Source organism: Hypanus sabinus, chromosome 1, assembly GCF_030144855.1.
Source record: "Hypanus sabinus isolate sHypSab1 chromosome 1, sHypSab1.hap1, whole genome shotgun sequence".
NCBI lineage: Eukaryota > Metazoa > Chordata > Chondrichthyes > Myliobatiformes > Dasyatidae > Hypanus > Hypanus sabinus.
The window spans coordinates 209097856-209117332 of NC_082706.1; the positions used below are offsets into that span (position 1 = coordinate 209097856).

The following is a 19477-nucleotide window of genomic DNA, read 5'->3' on the forward strand; positions in this document are numbered from 1 at the left end:
GGTTAATTGTTATCACTGGAGAATTGTTATGAAGTATGAGAATGAAATAACCATGACTTTTTTTTTTTGCCTTCCTTGTTTGTCTCTGTTCTGGTAATAATTAGTAAAACATAAGCAGGTTTTATGCCTTATTCTTTACTACCAAAGAACCTCTGGATCAATATCACCTCAGTGAGGAAAGGATCTCCATTTAAGTAAACAGCATAAATGCAAAAGCAATGCGAGTCAACAATCAGCTTTTTAAATAAGTTTACCTGGTCACAGAGGGATTGCACTAAAGAAGCAACATACTCAGCACAATGCTGATGATGTACATTGTCACCCACTGTCCGTAACAATTCCAGCATCTCCCGAAATACTTCTGCAAATCTCTCATCACCCTTGCTTGCTCCACTTAGAAGATGCAGGAGAGCAGCTTTGCAAGCTCCATGGGAAGCCAGGGAATCCAGCAATGCAATTAGCCGTCCAGTCTGGGCAGTGAAGGTCTTCTCTTTCCCTTCTAAAGGACTGTAAGATGAAAGCATTTGATTATTACAACAAAACATTTCTAATTTGTCTCAAAACAAAGATTTGTGCTGACATTAAGAAAACGTGTCAAGAGCACGAGAACCATAATACTTAAGCAAAATTCAGCTCATCGAGTCTACTCCACCATTCCATCAAGGCTGATTTATTATTCCTCTGCCTTCTCCCCTTAACCTTTGACAGCTAATTAATCAGGAACCTTCAACCTCAATGACTTGGCTTCCACAGCTGTCCATGGCAATGAATTCCACAGATTCATTACCTTCTGACAAAAGAAATTCAGTAAGTTCAAATTAGCAACAACATCTCCTCCACAATTTCCATCAGCATAGGTGCATCACAAAGCTGTGTGCTTAGCCCCCTGCTCTACTCGCTTTATTTACACTTATGATGGTGTGGCTAAGCACAACTCCAATGCCATATTTAAGTTTTCTGATGACACGACGATTGTAGGCTGAATTAAAGATGGTGATGAATCAGCATATAAGGAGGAGACTGAAAATCTGGCTGAGTCATCCCACAACAACGATCTCTTACTCAATGTCAGCAAGGCCAAGGAGCTGACTATTGCTTCAGGAGGAGGTAAGTGGAACTGGATATCCTTATCAGAGGTGAAGAGATTCAGCAACTTTAAATTCCTCAGTGTTATCATTTCTGAGGTCCTGTACTGGGCCTAGCACATAAGGGCAATTGTGAAGAAAGCACAGCAGCATCTCTACTTCCTTAGAGTTTGCGAAGACATGGGATGACATTTAAAACTTCTACAGATGAGTCGTGGAGAGTATATTGAGTGGCTGCCTCATAGCCTGGTAATGGAAATATCAATGCCCTTAAATGGAAGTTGTACAAAAAGTAGCAGATACTGACCTGTGCATCATGGGCAAAACCATCCCCATCATTGACAACATCTACACAGAGCGCTGTCGCAGGAGAGTAGCATCCACCACACAGGCCATGCTCCCTTCTCATTGCTGCCATCAGGAAGACGATACTAGAGACTCAGGACCCACACCACCAGGTTCAGGAAAACATACTACACCTCAACCATCAGGTTTTTGAACCAAAGAGGATAACTTCACTCACCCCATCACTGAACTGTTCCCACAACTTATGGACTCAGTTTCAGGGACTCTTCATCTCATGTTCTTGATTTGCATTGTTTATTTATTATTATTTATTTTTTGTATTTGCACAGTATTTTGTCTTTTGCACACTGGTTGTCCACCCTGTTGGTGCAGTCTTTCATTGATTCTATTACAGCTTTTGGATTTATTGAGTATGCCCTGAAGAAAATAAATCTCAGGGTCATATATGGTGACATATATGCACCATTACAATAAATTTACTTTGAACTTTGAAATTCCTCCTCGTGTTTGGTGCAAATGGACATCACTCTATTCTGAGGCTGGTCCTGCACTCCCCCACTACAGGAAACATCGTCTCCACCACTTCAGCCTTTCAATATTTGATTTTTCCTACCCCCACCTCCCCCCCATTCTTCTAACCTCCAGCTAGTTCCTTATATGTTAACCCTTCTATTACCAGAATCATTCTTGTGAAGCTCTTTTGGACCCTCTCCAAAGCCTACACATCTTTTCTTTGATCATAAGAGTTCCTTTACCTTAAACTCCCTAATGAAATCTGGGTCATCACACATCACTCAATCCAGAATTGCTTTTCCCCTAGTAGGGTCAACCACAAGCTGTTCTAAAAAGCCATCTCATTTCCTCTCCTGGGATCAAGCACGAACTTAATTTTCCCAATCCCCCATGTTTATCGTAACATTGCCCTTTTTACATGTCTATTTTCTCTTCCAAATCAAAGAAGCTTTTTCAGAATTTTAAGAATATTCCTTAGCAGCTCCCATGAATGAAACACAGAGAAACACACCACAATAATCAAGTTCACAAAATGCTGGAAAAACTCAGCAGGTCAGGCTGAGCAACCATGGAAAGAGGCAACCCCTGGGTAGCCTCCAACTTGATGACACGAACATCAAATTCTCTAACTTCCTGTAATTTCTCCCCCTCCCCCATCTCTCTTCCATTCCCCATTCTTGTTCCCCCCTCATCCCTCCTCTTCTCCTCACATGTACATCACCACTGTGCCCTATCAGATTCCTTCTTCTTCAGCCCTTTACATCTTCCACCTATCACCTCCCAGCTTCTCACTTCATTGCCACCTCCCCCACCCATCCACCTTCCCCATTGCTTGGTCTCACCAATCACCTGTGAGTTGGCACTCCTTTCCCTCCCCCCCACTTTCTTATTCTGGTATCTTCCCCCTTCCTTTCCAGGGCTGTTGAAAGGTCTCAGCCTGATAAATCAACTATGTAGATTTGTCAGACCTGCTGAGCTCCTCCAGCATTTTGTGTGCATTGCTCTAGACTTCCAGCACCTGCAAACTCTTGTGATTACAATCAGATAAAATTGCATGAAGTACATGAACAAAAAATTACCTGCTTAATTCTTCAATGATCAGATCTAATACGGTCCTCAGGATAAGAAGGGCTGTGGGAGAAGCCAGATCACAGAGTTGTATGCACACACGCCTGAGAATCTGTTGTAAAGGCTGACAGATGGATGCAAAGCTGGACCGAACTATCTCCTGCAAAAACTTTCCCTGTATCTGGAGATGAATACTCCACAGTTTCCTGGTATTCAAGGCAATAGCTACACCTTCTGCTGAAATTGGCTGTCAAATTAAATACAAATCCTCTGGTTAATAAACAAAATACAAAAATATATGCCACTCTCAAAAGCTTCAAAGATATGCTATATATTAGCAAATTGGCAGTATTAATGTATAAATTGCATTTCAGGTAACAGTATGCTAGAACTTCTGTGACATGGCATACAAAACCAACCTGAAAAAATTGTATCCTTTGCCATCTTCTCAGTGTCATAAAAAATTAGAAGAGAATCCAGATTATGGCTAATATAAGAGGAGATAACTTTAAGGTAATTGGAGGAAAGTATAGGGGAACGTCAGAGGTAAGTGATTTTTTTAAACACAGTGAGTGATGGGAGCATGGAATGCCCTTACGGGGTGGGGGTAGAGGCAGATACATTAGGAGCATTTAAGAAACTCTTAGATAGGCCCACAAATGATAGAAAAATTGAGGGCTATGTAGGAGGGAAGGGTTAGGAGCACTACGTGGGAGGGAGGGTTTAAATAATTTGGCAGGGAGATGGGAACTAGAGTGAAGGGGCTCAGGATAGTACAAATAATAAAAATGCAAAAATAGCGTGCAGATGGTCAAGAAGGGCAGGCAGATGAAAGGACAAAATTGCAGCCAGCAGGGTGAGTATCAGTACATTAGAGATGCAGAATCAACAGGGGAAGCAAATACTGTACTCAAAGTGTTTTTTATCTCAATGCACGAAGTATAAGAAATAAGGTGGATGATCTTGTTGCACTATTACAGATTGCCAGGTATGAAGTTGTGGCCATCACTGAATCGTGGCTGAAGGATGGTTGTAGTTGGGAGCTGAATGCCCAAGATTACACATTGCATTGGAGGGATAGGAAGGTAGGCAGAGGGAATGGCGTGATCTGCTGGTAAAGAATGGCATCAAATCAGTAGAAAGATGTGACATAGGAAGATATTGAATCCTTCTGGGTTGAGCTACGGAACTGCAAGGGTAAAAAGTCACATGGCAGCAGCTATATACGGGCCTCCAAACAGTAGTTGGGATATCACAGATTACAGCGGTAAATAAAAAAGGCGTGTCAAATGAGCAATGTTATGATAGTCATGGGCGATTTCAACATGCAGGTCAATTGGGAAAATCGGGCTGATAGTGGATCTCAAGAGAGTGAGTTTGTTGAATGCCTAAGAGGAAGTTCTTTACAGCAGTTTGTCATTGAGCCTATAAGGGGATCAGCTAGACTGGATTGGGTGTGATGTAATAAACTGGAGGATTAGGGAGCTTAAGGCAAAAGAACCCTTAGGAGGCAGTGATCACAATATGATTGAGTTCAACTTGAAATTTGATAGGGAGAAAGTAAAGTCTGACATAGCAGTATTTCAGTGGAGTAAAGCAAATTACAGTGGTATGAGAGGAGTTGGCCAAAGTATATTGGAAGGAGATGCTGGCAGGAATGGCAGCACAGCAGTAATGGCTTGAGCTTCTGGGGAAAATGAGGAAGGTGCAGGACAGATGTATTCCAAAAACAAAGAAATACTCAAATTGCAAAATAGTACAACCGTGGCTGACAAGGGATGTCAAAGATAATGTAAAAGCAAAAGAGATGGCAAACAACAAAGCAAAAATTAGTGGGAAGTCAGAGGTTTAGGAAGCTTTTAAAAACCTAGGGAGAGAAAATAAAAGAATCATTAGGAGGGAAAAGATGACATATGATAGTAAGATGGCAAATAACATAAAAGTGGGTAATAAAAGCTTCTTCAAGTAAAAGAGATAAGAGTGGAAATAGGACTGCTAGAAAATGAGGCCGGAGAAGTAATAATGGTGAACAAGGTGACAGCAGATGAACTAAGTGCATATTATGCGTCAGTCTTCATTGTGGAAGACACTAGTAGTGTGCCAGATATTGAAGGGAGTGAAGGAAGAGAAGTGGGTGCAGTAACTATTACAAGGGAGAAGGTACTCAAAAAGCTGAAAGACCTGAGGGTACCCGACCCAATGACCTGCACTCTAGGGTTCTCAAAGAGATAGCGGTAGAGACTGTGGAGACATTAGTAATGATCTTTCAAAAATCACTGCAATTCAAAAATTGCAAAGGTCATTCCACTCTTTAAGAAAGGAGGAAGGCAGCAGAAAGGAAATTATAGACCTGTTAGTCTGATCTCAGTGGCTGGGAAAATGTTAAATCAATTAATAAGGATGAGGTTATGGAGTACTTGGTGACACAGGACAAGACAGGACAAAATCAGCCTGGTTTCCTTAAGAGAAAATTTTGCCTAACAAACCTGTTGGAATTCTTTGAGATTACAAGTAGGATAGAAAAAAGGGGTGCAGTGGATGTTCTATATTTGGACTTTAAAAAGGCCTTTGACAAGGCTGCACACCAATTTAAGAGCCCATGGCATTACAGGAAAGTTACTGGCATTGTTAGAGCATTGGCTTATTGGTAGGAGGCAAGTGGGAATAAAAGGAATCAAGTTGACTGCAAGTGGTTAGGGTTGATGTTGGAACCGCTTCTTTTAATGCTGTATATCAATGATTTAGATGATGGAATAGATGGCTCTTTTGTCAAGTTTGCAGATGATACGAAGATTGGTGGAGGGGTAGGTAATGTTGAGTAAACAGATAGGCTGCAGAAGGACTCTGATGAAGAGAATGGGTAAGAAAGTGGCAAATGAAATACAATGTTGGAAAATGCATGGTCATGCACTTTGATAGAAGAAATAAATGTGCAGATTATTTCTAAATGGGGAGAAAATCCAAAAATCTGAGATGCAAAGGGACTTGCGAGTCCTTGTGCAGAATACCCTAAGGTTAACTTACAGGTAGAGTCAATGGTGAGGAAGGCAAATGCAATTTTGGCATTCATTTCAAGTCAAGAATACAAGAGCAGGGATGTGATGCTGAGGTTTTATAAGGTGCTTATGAGGCCTCACCTTCACACTGTGAACAGTTTTGGGCTCCTAATCTAAGAAATGATGTGTTGGCATTAGAGTGGGTTCAGAGGGGGTTCACAAAGACGATTCCGGGAATAAAAGGGTTATCATACGAGGAACATTTGATAGCTCTGGGTATGTACTCGCTGGAATTTAGAAGGATGAGGGGTTATCTCATTGAAACCTTTCAAATGTAGAAAGGCATAGACAGAGTAGATGGGGAAAGGATGTTTCCAATAGTGGGGGAGTCTAGGACAAGAGGGCACAGCCTCAAGATAGAGGGGCACCCATTTAAAACCAAGATGTGAAGTAAGTTCTTTAGCCAGAGGGTGCTGAATTTGTGGAATTTATTGCCACAGGCAGCTGTGGAGGCCAGGTCATTGGGTGTATTTAAGGCAGAGCTTAACAGGCTCTTGATTGCACATGGCATCAAAGGTTAAGGCTGGGGAGTGGGGCTGAGGAGGGGAAAAAAGGGATCATCCATGATTGAATGGGTGAGTAGACTTGATGGGACAAATGGCCTAATTCTGCTCCATATCTTAAGGTTAGATTGATCTTAGAGTAGGTTAAAAGTTCAGCACGACATCATGGGCTGAAGGGCCTGTACTGTGCTGCAGTATTCTATGTTAGGTGCAAGTAGATGTTGAATCTCACCTGAGTTGTTTGCATGGGCAATGGGAAAGGTAGAAGCTCAGAAAGTAATGACATCCCAGAGAAAAATCCTTCTGGACTTTTCAGTACAAAGGAAAGGACTTCCTTTAACATTAACGACCATGTGTTGTTTGCCAGAGACTCTTCGGAGTACGCGACCTGTTCATTAACGCCTTGAGTAAAAGTAAGTAGAATATCAACTATGTCATTTTGAATCTTTTGTTCTTCATCATCTAGCCGCCCAGACAAAGGTATGGAGCAAAGGACCATGTGGAGGGTTGCCAGTGCAGTAGGGATACGTACATCCTTAAATTCAAAAGACCCTCCCTTCAGAAGTTCAGTCAGCATTGCCTTTAAAAGGGAAAGAGTGCACCTTGTAATGGAAAGGATCATAATTCTCTGCAAAGTAGTTCCCATGTTTGCATGCAGCCTCCAAGGCAGTAGAAGGACATTGTTTAGCTTTTGCAGTATTCGAATAAATATGTCAACTCCTTCAGCTGAAAACAACTGGATAATTGCAAGGTTCCACTTTAGATCTTTCTGTTGACCTAGTGAAATAAATATCAAAAATACAAGTCAAATATACAGCTTGTTGAAAGAAAATTAAAACTAGTTTGTTCACTACCCATCAGCTTTATGGAATGTGAGTTAAACTAAACAGATTTTAAGACTGATTGCTTAGAAATACGCACACGCGTGCACGCACACACACACACATAGATACAAACGGTATATAAAGTGGATTATGGCAAGCATTAACAACAGTGTTTCTATTGCAAATATGAAAGCAGCCTTGTCACAAACAGTACTTAGCTTGATACATCAGAGGAATTCATTGCCACCAACGGCTATGGAAGCCAAGTTATTGGGTTTATTTTAACAGGGGTTGATAGGTTCTTGAATAGCCAGGGCATCAAAGGTTACAGGGAGAAGGCAGGAGAATGAGGTTGGGAGGGATAATAAATCAGCTGTGACTGAATGGCAGAGCAGACTCAAGATGGGCTGAATGGTCTAATTTGCTCCTACATCTTATGGTCTTACATGACAAGGTCGTAAAGGATATTGTTAGAGTTACTGACAAGATAAGATAGCATGTAACATTTTTAACTTAGTTAACTTAGTTAAGTGAGGTTACTTTAAGAAAATAGTGTTAAAACATAATTACCATTCTGTCAACTAAAGACTATAGATGCTAGAATATGGAATAAAAAATTGTGGGAGCAATGCAACATCTGTGGGGTTGGGAAGGAGTAGGGCGAAGAGGTAGTGTAGCAGTTATTGTAATGCTCAATTCCCGCTGCTATCTCCAAGGAGTTTCTTCCCGTGAGCATGCAGGTGCTCCCACGACGCAGAGATGTACCAGTCAGGGTTACTGAGTTGTGAGCATGCTGTGGTCACTTGTGGTCTGTCCCATGCTTCTGGCATATTCCTGAACAGTGCTGGTCATTGATGTAAATGACAAATTTCACTGCATGTTTCGCGTATACTTGACAAATAAAGCCAATCTATAATCCTTTCACTGTACACTCACGACTACATGGCCAGATCATGCTCCAACTCCATCTACAAATTTGCAGATGATACCATTGCAAGGGGCTGTTTCTCAAATACAATGAGTCAAGAATAGAATGCTGTCACTGAGTTCCGGAAGAAAGGCAATCTAATTCATCTAAAATTAGATTAAAATCAATCTCAATTTCATTTAGATTAGATTCCACTGAAATGAAATCTTTACCTCTAGTATCGTTAGTTTTTCAAGTCATGACCCTGCATCATAAACGAGTGTGGAGAGGGAAGATAATCAACTTTCCTCTCAACTCCCCGTCTTTATGCAGAGTTTATAACCAAGCTGTCCACAATTTCTTCCCCACCTCACAAATGCACTCTAACTACTGAGTTCTTTGAGCAATTAGTTTTTCATGCTACCATGCTATCAATTTCATCATATATCATACCTTCAAGTGGCAGAGGTGGGCAGGCAACATGGCAAAGGACACGCAGAGCGGTGGTTAAACCAGCACCTTCCTGAGTCATCTGAATGGTCAGATTATCCAGGTTCTGAAAAAAAACAATGAAAGCCAATTTAAGTAATCTTAATCTGAACTGGCAGATACCTGAAACAATTTATCAAACATTTCTTTGATTAAAAACAGTGGTAACAATGATGGCTGGACCTTGAAAATCAATCATCTTGCAGAATAATAAACATGATTTTTTAATTAAATACGTCTTAGAATATTTGGAGTTTACCAAAATAAAACTCAGGACCACTACCTATGTAGCTTGTAGCCTTCAATTCCTAGAGCAAACAAACATCAAATTATTTACATCTTCCACTAGAGAAAACAAGAATACAAAAAAAATGGGGATAGCACAGTGGCTGCATGCCAGTGATTAGGGTTCAATTCCTGGCGCTATTTTTAAGGAGATTGATTACATGTGCTTCCTCTGGGTGATCCAGTTTCCTCCCACATTGCAAAGACGTACAGTATCATGCAAAAGTCTTAAGTCACAGATATATTGCTAGGGTACATACTACCATATTTGTCTATGTGGAGCAGAGAGTGAGCTTGGTGACGGCAAAGCATATTGGGAGTGGTGAGTGTGGAATGTCGTGGGAAGGGTGTGGGACAGGTGGCAGACAAGGAGTGCGAGGGACAGGTGGTGGCGCAGGTACAGACACACCCAGGCAAGATTATTTAATTCCAAACATTTCACTGATTGATCATTACAGAATGTCTCTCTGGTGTTTCCTGCTCCCTCCTCTTCCTCTTCCTTTTTTCCAAACAATGATTCCCTTCTCCCTGTTCCTTTCCCAATCTGTACTCAATAGAGAAGTTGTGGTACATATTGATAGCAATGACAAAGGCAGAAAAAGGGAGGTGGTCCTGAAAACAGAATACAGGGAGTACGGAATGAAGCGAGGAAGCAAGACCTCAAGAGTAGTACATTCCTCCTTAGAGCACCTGGAGAATACAGGTGCATATGTAAGGCTCCTTTTCATCGACTACAGCTCTGCCTTTAATACCATCATTCCAAATAAACTGATTCCTAAGCTCTGGGACCTGGGTCTTAGCACTCAGATCTGCAGCTTCCTCACAGACAGGACCCAGGCTGTAAAAATAGAGGACAAGCTCTCCTCTACAATCACTCTGAGCACCGGTGCCCCACAAGGCTGTGTACTCAGCCCCCTGCTGTACTCACTGTACACCCATGATTGTGTAGCCAAGTTTCCATCGAATTCAATATATAAGTTTGCTGATGACACCACAATTGTAGGCCGTAGCTTGGGTAATGATGAGTCTGAGTACAGAGAGGAAATTAAGAATCTGGCGGCATGGTGCGAAGACAATAACCTATCCCTCAATGTCAGCAAGACATAGGAACTGGTTGTTGACTTCAGAAGGAGTAGTGGACCGCATGACCCCCTCTACATTGGTGGAACAGGTGGAACAGGTCAAAAGCTTTAAGTTCCTGGGGTGAATATCACAAATGACCTGACTTGGTCTAACCAAGCAGAGTCCACTGCACCTTTACTTCCTGAGAAAGCTGAAGAAATTTGGCCTGTCCCCTAAAACCCTCACTAATTTTTATAGGTGCACCATAGAAAGCATTCTTCTAGGATGCATCACAACCTGGTATGGAAGTTGTCCTGTCCAAAACTGGAAGAAGCTGCAGAGGATCATGAACCTAGCCCAGCACATCACACAAACCAATCTTCCATCCTTGGACTCACTTTACACCACACACTGTCGGAGCAGTGCTGCCAGGATAATCAAGGACAAGGGCTTTTGGGCTTGTACACACTGGAATTGAGGAGATTGAGAGGGGATCTGATTGAAACGTTTAAGATAATTAAAGGATTTGATAGGATTGAGGCAGGAAATATGTTCCAGATGTTGGGAGAGTCCAGTACCAGAGGGCATGGATTGAGAATAAGAGGTCAGTTATTTAAAACAGAGTTGAGGAAAAACTTCTTCTTCCAGAGAGTTGTGGAGGTGTGGAATGCACTGCCTTGGAAGACAGTGGAGGCCAATTCTCTGGATGCTTTCAAGAAGGAGCTAGATAGATATCTGATGGATAGGGGAATCAAGGGATATGGGGACAAGGCAGGGACTGGGTATTGATAGTGAATGATCAGCCATGATCTCAGAATGGCGGTGCAGACTCGAGGGGCCGAATGGTCTACTTCTGCACCTATTGTCTATTGTCCCACCCAGCCAACACACTTTTTGTCCCACTTCCCTCCGCGGAGCATGAAGACTCGTACGGCCAGATCTGGGAACAGCTTCTTTCCAACTGTGATAAGACTGCAGAATGGATCCTGACCTGGATCTGGGCCGTACCTTCCAAATATCTGGACCCGACTTGCACTACCGTACTTCCCCTTTTCTTATTTTCTAATTATGATTTATAATATAAATTTTTATTATATTTACTTTGATTTGTATTTCAGGGAGCACGAAGCGCAGAAACAAATATCGCTATGATGATTGTACGCTCTAGTGTCAATTGTTTGGTGACAATAAAGTAAGTGATAGTAATAGTAATATCGGGACTGCTGCCTGTACCACGTGACAGTGAGGATAGGAATAGAATGAAGTGGCAAATAAATGTGTAGCTGAAGAATTGGAGCGGGCACAGGGATTCAGATTTTTGGATAACCTGAGGATCTGACCTGGTCAAACATATTGATGTAGTTATAAAGAAGGCAAGACAGCAGCTAGACTTCATTAGAAGTTTGAAGAGATTTGGCATGTCAACAAATACACTCAAAACTTCTGTAGTTGCACCGTTGTATTGTGGAGAGCATTCTGACAGGCTGCATCACAGTCTGGTATGGAGGGCCTACTGCACAGCACCGAAAGAAGCTGCAGAAGGTTGTAGATCTAGTCAGCTCCATCTTGGGTACTAGCCTACAAAGTACCCAGGACATCTTTAGGGAGTGGTGTCCCAAAATTTCTCACTGTTACCATCAAGTAGGAGGTACAGAAGCCTGAAGGCACACACTCAGCGATCCAGGAACAGCTTCTTCCCATCTGCTATCCGAATCCTAAATGGACATTGAATCTTTGGACACTATCTCACTTTTTTAAAAAATATACAGTATTTCTGCTTTTGCACATTTTTAAATCTATTCAATAAACCTAATTGATTTACTTGTTTATTTATTATTATTTTTTTCTCTGCTAGATTATGTATTGCATTGAACTGCTGCTGCAAAGTTAACAAATTTCATGTCACATGCCAGTGATAATAAACTTGATTCTGGGACAGGAGTGATCTGTACAAAACAGGCAGGTTGCAAGATCCAAGAGGTACCAATATTCTTGCGGGCAGGTTTACTAGAGCTGTTGGGAGTGGTTTAAACTAATATGGCAGGGGAGGGGAGCCAGTATGATAGAGCTGAGGATGAGCCAGCAGGTTTACAAGTAGATGATGGGTGTAACATGAATGTAAGGAAGGACAAGCCAATGATTGGGTACAAATGCAGACAGAGCAATGAGTTAAATTATTACACGGAAGCAAATTTGAAAACGGCAAAGAATACAGGACCATAGGTGCTGTATTTAAATGTGTGTAGCATTCAGAATAAGGTAGAGGAACTCATGGACATTGTATGCATCAGAGACGTGGCTGACAGAAGGCCATGGTTAGGAGCTTAACATCAAAGGATATACTTTGCATCAAAATGACAGGCAGAAAGGCATAGGTGTGGCTGTTAGTAAGAGATAGAATTACATATTTAGAAAGAGGTGACATAGTGTCAAAGAATGTTGAAACTTTGTGGGTTAAGTCAAAAAACTGCAAGGGTAAAAGAAACTTCATGGGAGTAATATATTGGCCTCAAAATAGTAGCCAAAATGTGGGGTTGAGATTGCAAAGGGAGCTGGAAAAGGTATGTAATAAGGGTAATGACACAATTGTAATGGGGGACTTCAATACGCAAGGGGATTGGGCAAGTCAGGCTGGTATCAAACTGCAACAGAGGGAATTTGTTCAATGCCTGCAAAATGGCTTTTTAAAGCAGCTAGTGATTAGATTGAGCGTTGTGTAATACCCCAGATCTTAGGGAGCTTATGGTAAAGGGACCCTTAGGAGGCAGTGACCATAATATAATTGAATTCATACTGCAATTTGAGAAGGAGAAGCACAAGTCAGATGTATCAGTATTGCAATGGAATAAAGGAAAATTACAGGGGCACCAGAGAGGAGCTTACCCACATGGATTGGAGGAAGATGCTGGTGGGGATGACAGCAGAGCAGAGGTGGCTGAAGTTTCTGGGAATAGTTCACAAGGTGCAGGATAGATCTGTCCCACAGAAGAAGAAGCTCTCAAATGGTAGGGTAGGCAACTGTGACTGACAAAGGAAGTTAAGGCTACATAAAAGCCAAGGAAAGGACATTTAATGTAACAAAAGTGAGTGGGAAGTTGGATGATTGGGTAGCTTTTAAAATCCAAAAGATAACAATCAAAAAAGCTATAAGGGAAAAGATAAAATATAAGGGCAAACTAGCCAATAATATACAGCAGGATACTAAAAATTTTTCAATTATATAAACAATAAAAGGAAGGTGACAGTCGATATTGGACTATTGGAAAATGATGCTGATGTAGTTGTAATGGCAGATGAACTTAATGGTTATTTTACATCAGTCTTAATATGGACGACACTAGCAGTGTGCCAGAGGTCTGTGAATGTCAGGGAGCAGGAGTGAGTGCCATTGCTATTACAAAGGAAGAAGTGCAAGACCCACTGAAAGGAATTAAGGTAGGTAAGTCACCTGGACAAGATCGACTGCATCCTAGAGTTCTGAGAAAGGTTGCTGAAGAGATAACTGAAGCCTTGGTTATAAACTTTCAAGAATCTATTGATTCTGGCATGGTCCTGGAGGACTGGAAAATTGCAAATATCACTCCAATCTTTAAGAAGAGAGGAAGGCAGAAGGGAGGAAATTATAGGCCAATTAGCCTAACCTCAGTGGCTGTAAAGTGTCGGAATCTATTATTAAGGATGAGGTTTCGAGGTACTTGGAGACTAATGATAAAATCGGTCAAAGTCAGCATGGTTTCTGTATAGGGAAATCTTGCCATCTGTCAGAGATCTTCAAGTAAGTACCATGCAGGGTGGACAAAGGAGAGGCAATGGGTGTCACTTACATGGATATTCAAAAGGCATCTGATAAGGTGCTACACATGAGGCTGCTTAACAAGATAAAATCCTATAGCGTTGCAGGAAGAATACTGGCATGAATAGAGGAATGGCTGACAGGCAGGAGGCAGTGAGTGGGAATGAAGAAGTCCTTTTCTGGTTGGCTGCCTGTAACTAGTGGTGTTCTTCAGGGGTCAGTATTGGAACTACTACGTTTCACATTGCTCATCAATGATTTGGACAATGGAGTTGATGGTGTTCTGGCAAAGTCTGCAGATGATATGAAGATAGGTAGTGCTGAGGAAGCAACACGATTGCAGCAGGACTTAGAGAAATTGGAAGAATGGGCAAAAGAGTGGCAGATGGAATACAGTGCTGGGAAATGTATGATAAAAGTATTTTCGTAAAGGGAACAATAATGCAGACTATTATCTATATGGGATAAAATTCAAACTTCAGAGGTGAAAAGGGACTTAGGAATCCTCATGCAAGACTTTCAAAAGGTTAATTTATAGGTTGAGTATTTGGTAAAGAAGGCAAATGCAATGTTGGCATTTATTTCAAGGGGAACAGTATATAAAAGCAAGGAGATTAGGTTAGTTAGGTGGCATCCGTCGGACTCGAGAGACCATGGATCTGTGCCTGGAGTTTCCAGGGCGCAGGTCTGGGTAGGGTTGTATGGGAGACCGGCAGTTGCCCAAGCTGCAGGCCTTCCCCTCTCCACGCCACTGATGTTGTCCAAGGGAAGGGCACTAGGACCCATGCAGCTTGGCACCAGTGACGTTGCAGAGCAATGTGTTGTTCAGCGCCTTGCTCAAGGACACAAACGTGCTGCCTCAGCTGAGGCTTGAACCAGTGACCTTCAGGTTACTAGTCTGATGCCTTGCCCACTAGGCCACGCGCCAACACACAACGCGCAAGGAGATAATGCTAAGGCTTTATAAGACACTAGTCAGGCTATACTTGGAGTATTGTCAACAATTTTTGGCCCCATATCTCAGAAAAATGTGATGTCATTGAAGAAAGAGCCCTCCAGAGGAGGTTCATAGGGATGTTTCCAGACTGAGAGGGGGTTAACATATGAGGAGTGCTTGGCAGCTTTGGGCCCGTGCTCACTGAAATTTAGAAGAATGTGGAGGGATTTAATTGAAACCTACAGAATGTTGAAAGGACTAGATAAGGTGGATGTGGAGAGATGTTTTCTATGGCGGGGGTTTCAAGATCTAGAGGGCACAGCCTCAAAATTGAAGGGCGACCTTTTTAGAACAGAGGTAAGGAAGGATATTTTTAGCGAGAGAGTAGTGAATCTGTGAAATGCTCTGCACCGACAGTGGTGGAGGCCAAGTCCTTGGGTATATTTAAAGCATAAGTTGATAGCTTACTGACTGGTCAGGGCACCAAAGGTTATGGTGAGAAGACAGAGTATGGGGATGAGTGGGATCCAGGATCAGCCATGATAGAGTGGTTAAGCACATGCAATGGGCTGAATGGCCTAATTCTGCTCCTATGTCTTATGGTGGGCCACTGCATAGGATCAGAAAATGCTGCAGAGGGTTGTAAAGTCAGCCCGGTCAGTCATGCACACTAACCTCCCCAGCATGGAGGATAACTTGAAAAGGTGATGGCCCAAGAAGGGGTATCCATCCTTAAGGACTCCCATCACCTAGGACATGCCCTCTTCTCATTGCTGCTATCAAGGCCTGAACTTTTGAGATTAAGGCCAACAAGGTTTACTTACAGCAATAGGGACCACAGTCAGGTGAGAAGCTTTTGAAGATGGGATGGAACTTAAGTTCTGTGTGTTCCTTTTAGAGGATAAGATTGACACGAGCGGGGACATTGACCCCCTGGCCAGGAAAAAGGAGGCATGGGCACAGTGCCAAAGTAGTGTACTGGTTAGCAAGATGCTACTATAGCTTGGGACGTCAGAGTTCAATTGCAGCATCCTCTATATGAAGTTTTGCACCTGTAAGTGTCCAGGTTTCCTCTAGGTGCTCCTGTTTCCTTCCACATTCCAAAGACATACAGATTAGTAGGTTAACTAGTCATTGTAAATTGTCCTGTGATTAGGCATTGGTGGGTTGCTGGGCAGTGCGACTGTTTGAGCTGGAAGGGTCTGTTCCACATATATAGATGAAGTGTTGACAGTGGAGTGCAGCAACTGAGGTCATAGGTAAGGGGGAGTGGGGCTAACAAGAATATTAATCAGATGAACTGCCTAATAACAAATAATAAAGGAGGCATGAGTAGGGCACGATGGTAGCATAACGGTTAGTGCAATTTTATTACAGCTTGGAGCGTAGTTCAGAGTTCAGTTCCAGTGTTCTCTGTATGAAGTTTGCATCTTTCCCATGATTTGTCTGCCTTCATACTTTATAAGACATTCAGTGCCTCCTCTACTGTGATGTGGACTATCCCCACGAACTCTCCACTTACTTTTCCTAGCTCCATGTCTTTTCCAGGATCTTACTTATACCCTGCAGCTCCACCAAAGGAGTCCCTTTTAGTTAATGAAAGGTTTTTGTATTTTCCTTAATCTTCTCTGCCAAAGCTATCCTGCTTTGTGATCTCCTGATTTCCTTCTTGAAATCTTTATACTCCTCCAGGGATGTGCTTGATCTCAGCCGCCTGCACCTGACCCATGCCTTCTTTTTCCTGGCCAAGACCTCAATATCCCTCATCATCCATGGTTCCTTGCTCCTGCCAGCCCTACCCTTCACACAAACGGGAACATATTAGTTCTTCAGCTCTATCTTTGCTTTAAAAGCCTCCCACTTGCCTGTGGTCCCTATTGCTATGAATAAATAACTCCAATCAACCCCTTCAACTCAGCCATGGATGGTCGCAAGCCCGGCTGACAACCCCAGTGCTATGGAAATATCAACAGAAGTTGCAAAGATCTCGTTACTGAGAAAGATTTTCATCCTAAAGATGTGTGAAGTTGCATGATGCAAACAAAAGCCACGAGGCTGATCAACCACCTAACAGCCCGGAACAAAAGATTCTGGAGAGCTGCTGTCAGCAACCTCTGCCCCAATAAGGGTAATGGGCTTAAGAAGAGGAATCACCCTCTTCATATTACTGTCTCCTACTGCCATGGTTAGAACATGAACCTGTGGTTCAGTTCTGTTCCTTTCCATAATCAGTTTAAAACTAATAGAACCATGGTCATTGGTCCCCTACTGTCACCTCAGTGATTTGCCCCACCCTACTGCCCAAGAGCTGGCCAAGTCATAGAGAAGTACAGCACAGAAACAAGCCAATCGACCTACCAATGCCATGCCAAACTTATATTGTGTCCGATCCCATTGACCCGTACCTGCACCATAGCCCTACGTACCGTTCCCATTCATGCACTTATCCAACAGCTTGCTGTCCATATCCAGATAGCTAGGATGCAACATCCATAGTCAACCATGACCAACAGAGGCCTCACTCACTGATCTAAACTTTGAAGCTTTGACCTCTCCCTATATATTCCCCAAAGGAGGATTTCTGAACATCTTTAAAAGAATTCCACCCCATCTAAGCCCCAGTATGGCTGTCCCAGTCTAAGTTAGGAAAGTTAAAATCTCCACAACAGCCCAAAAGATGATCACATCACTTAGCCACCTCTCTAATTGTTGCAATTTATTTGGTATTGTTATTGTTTTACCTTGTACTCTCAATGAACAGTGTAATGAACTGACCTGTGTGAACAGTATACAAGACAAGCTTTTCACTGTACCTCAGTATATAAGGCCCTCCATTGGTCAGGGTCGAACTTGGACGTTGCATCCTAGCTTTTCATGTTGTATATGCAAGCCAGGCCAGTATGATGTGGAGAGCAAGCCCATATCACAGACTCTCCCTCTCCACATAGCTGATGAATCCAAAGGAACAGCAAAGCCCAATACAGTTTGGCATCAGTGGATCGTACAAATTGCCAGTCTGCATTGGACTCAACATAAGCCTGCTTTAAGGACTCCAGCTCCAGACTTTTCCCTCAGGGTTTACTCCCGAAGCTTTCCCCATGAGTGGGTATAACCGCAAGGCAGCGGAGGTTTGAGATCAGAGATTTCCTTTGATTAGATGAGCAGCCAACCATGGCTAACAAGCATCATCTGCCCAAAACGACAGGTTTTAAGGCACCAGTAACCTGCCATTGCCACTTATGTCAATAGAAACGATCCCACTGGGCTTAGTAACTGAGCCACACGTGAAGGCCAGGAGATGGACTTCCCAAAGTCTATTCAAGATGCATTCCATAGGGAGTATTTACCTCAGTACACGTGACAATAATAAACCAGTGTCAATGATTAACAAATAAATAAGCAAAGTAATCATGAAATTTAGTGGAAGCATCAATACAATGAGGTATAAAAACAGACACCTAACAAACAACTCACCTGCTTGATATATTCAAGAAGTGTAGGAATACAATTAATTTCAAACTTCAGATTTTTCAGTGGTTCCAGCCATTTATTTAACTCTAAAAATCAAGAGACATTGAATAAGTTAGCAGAGAAAATACATTTCAAGATAGTTTATTTCATTCTTCAGTACACAAGTACAAAGGAGAACAAAATGATTATTACTCCAGATCCGATGCAGTAGAAAGAACAAAAATAAGCATAAAGAACACAATTGAAGAAACATAAATTTAATATAAACATAAAAGCAATCCTATAAAACACAACATATACTCAGTGGCCACTTTACTGGGTACACCTGCTTGTTACTGCAAATATCTAATCAGCCAATCGTGTGGCAGCAACTCTATGCATAAAAGCATGCAGACATGGTCAAGAGGTTCAGCTATAGTTCAGAGCAAACATCAGCATGGGGAACAAATGTGATCTAAGTGACTTTGACCATGGAATGATTGTTGGTGCCAGAGTGGTTTGAGTATCTCAGAAACTGATCGCCTGGGATTTTCACACACAACAGTCTCCAGAACTTACAAAGAATGGTGTGAGAAACAAAAAAAACATCCAGAGAGCGGCAGTTCTGTGCACAAAAATGTCCTGTTAATGAGAGAGGTTAGTAGAGAATGGCCAGGCTGGTTCAAGCTGACAAGAAAGTGACAGTAACACAAATAACCACCTGTTACAACACAAGTGAATCTGCAGATGCTGGAAATAAATAAAAACACAAAATGCTGGCAGAACTCAACAGGCCAGACAGCATCTATGGGAGGAGATAGTGACGACGTTTCAGGCCGAAACCCTTCATCAGGGTTGAAACTCCTGATGAAGGGCTTTCGTCACTACTTCCTCCCATAGATGCTATCTAGCCTGCTGAGTTCTGCCAGCATTTTGTGTTTTTACACATTACAACAGTTGTGTTCAGAAAAGTATCTCTGATTGCATACATGTTGAACCTTGAAGCGGATGGGTTACAGTAGCAGAAGACCACAAACATACACTCAGTGGTTACATTATTGGGTACAGGAGGTACAGCATCGTCAGGTCATTCCACGACAGCATTATGGCTAGGATCATCAAAAATGGCTGCACCTCTGATTCCTGCCAAGTAACTAACAGTGTCAAGCAGGGCTATGTCCTCGTGCCTGGTCTGCTCA

At 42.3% G+C, this 19477-nt stretch overlaps 1 protein-coding gene across 4 annotated transcripts in view; it reads right to left on the reverse strand.

Moving 5' to 3' along the window:
* Positions 1-19477, reverse strand: part of virma (vir like m6A methyltransferase associated) — a 102981-nt gene that overhangs the window by 37024 nt on the left and 46480 nt on the right. For all 4 annotated transcript variants that reach the window (XR_009514830.1, XM_059984873.1, XM_059984880.1 and 1 more), the window contains exons 11-15: positions 18303-18385; positions 8716-8818; positions 6764-7308; positions 2984-3219; positions 255-507 (exon numbers count right to left, since the gene is read on the reverse strand). Coding sequence is in view for 3 of the 4 variants with exons in the window: in XM_059984873.1 (XP_059840856.1) it covers positions 255-507; positions 2984-3219; positions 6764-7308; positions 8716-8818; positions 18303-18385 (1220 nt within the window). In the remaining variant the exon portion in view is untranslated. The remainder of the gene's footprint in view (positions 1-254; positions 508-2983; positions 3220-6763; positions 7309-8715; positions 8819-18302; positions 18386-19477) is intronic.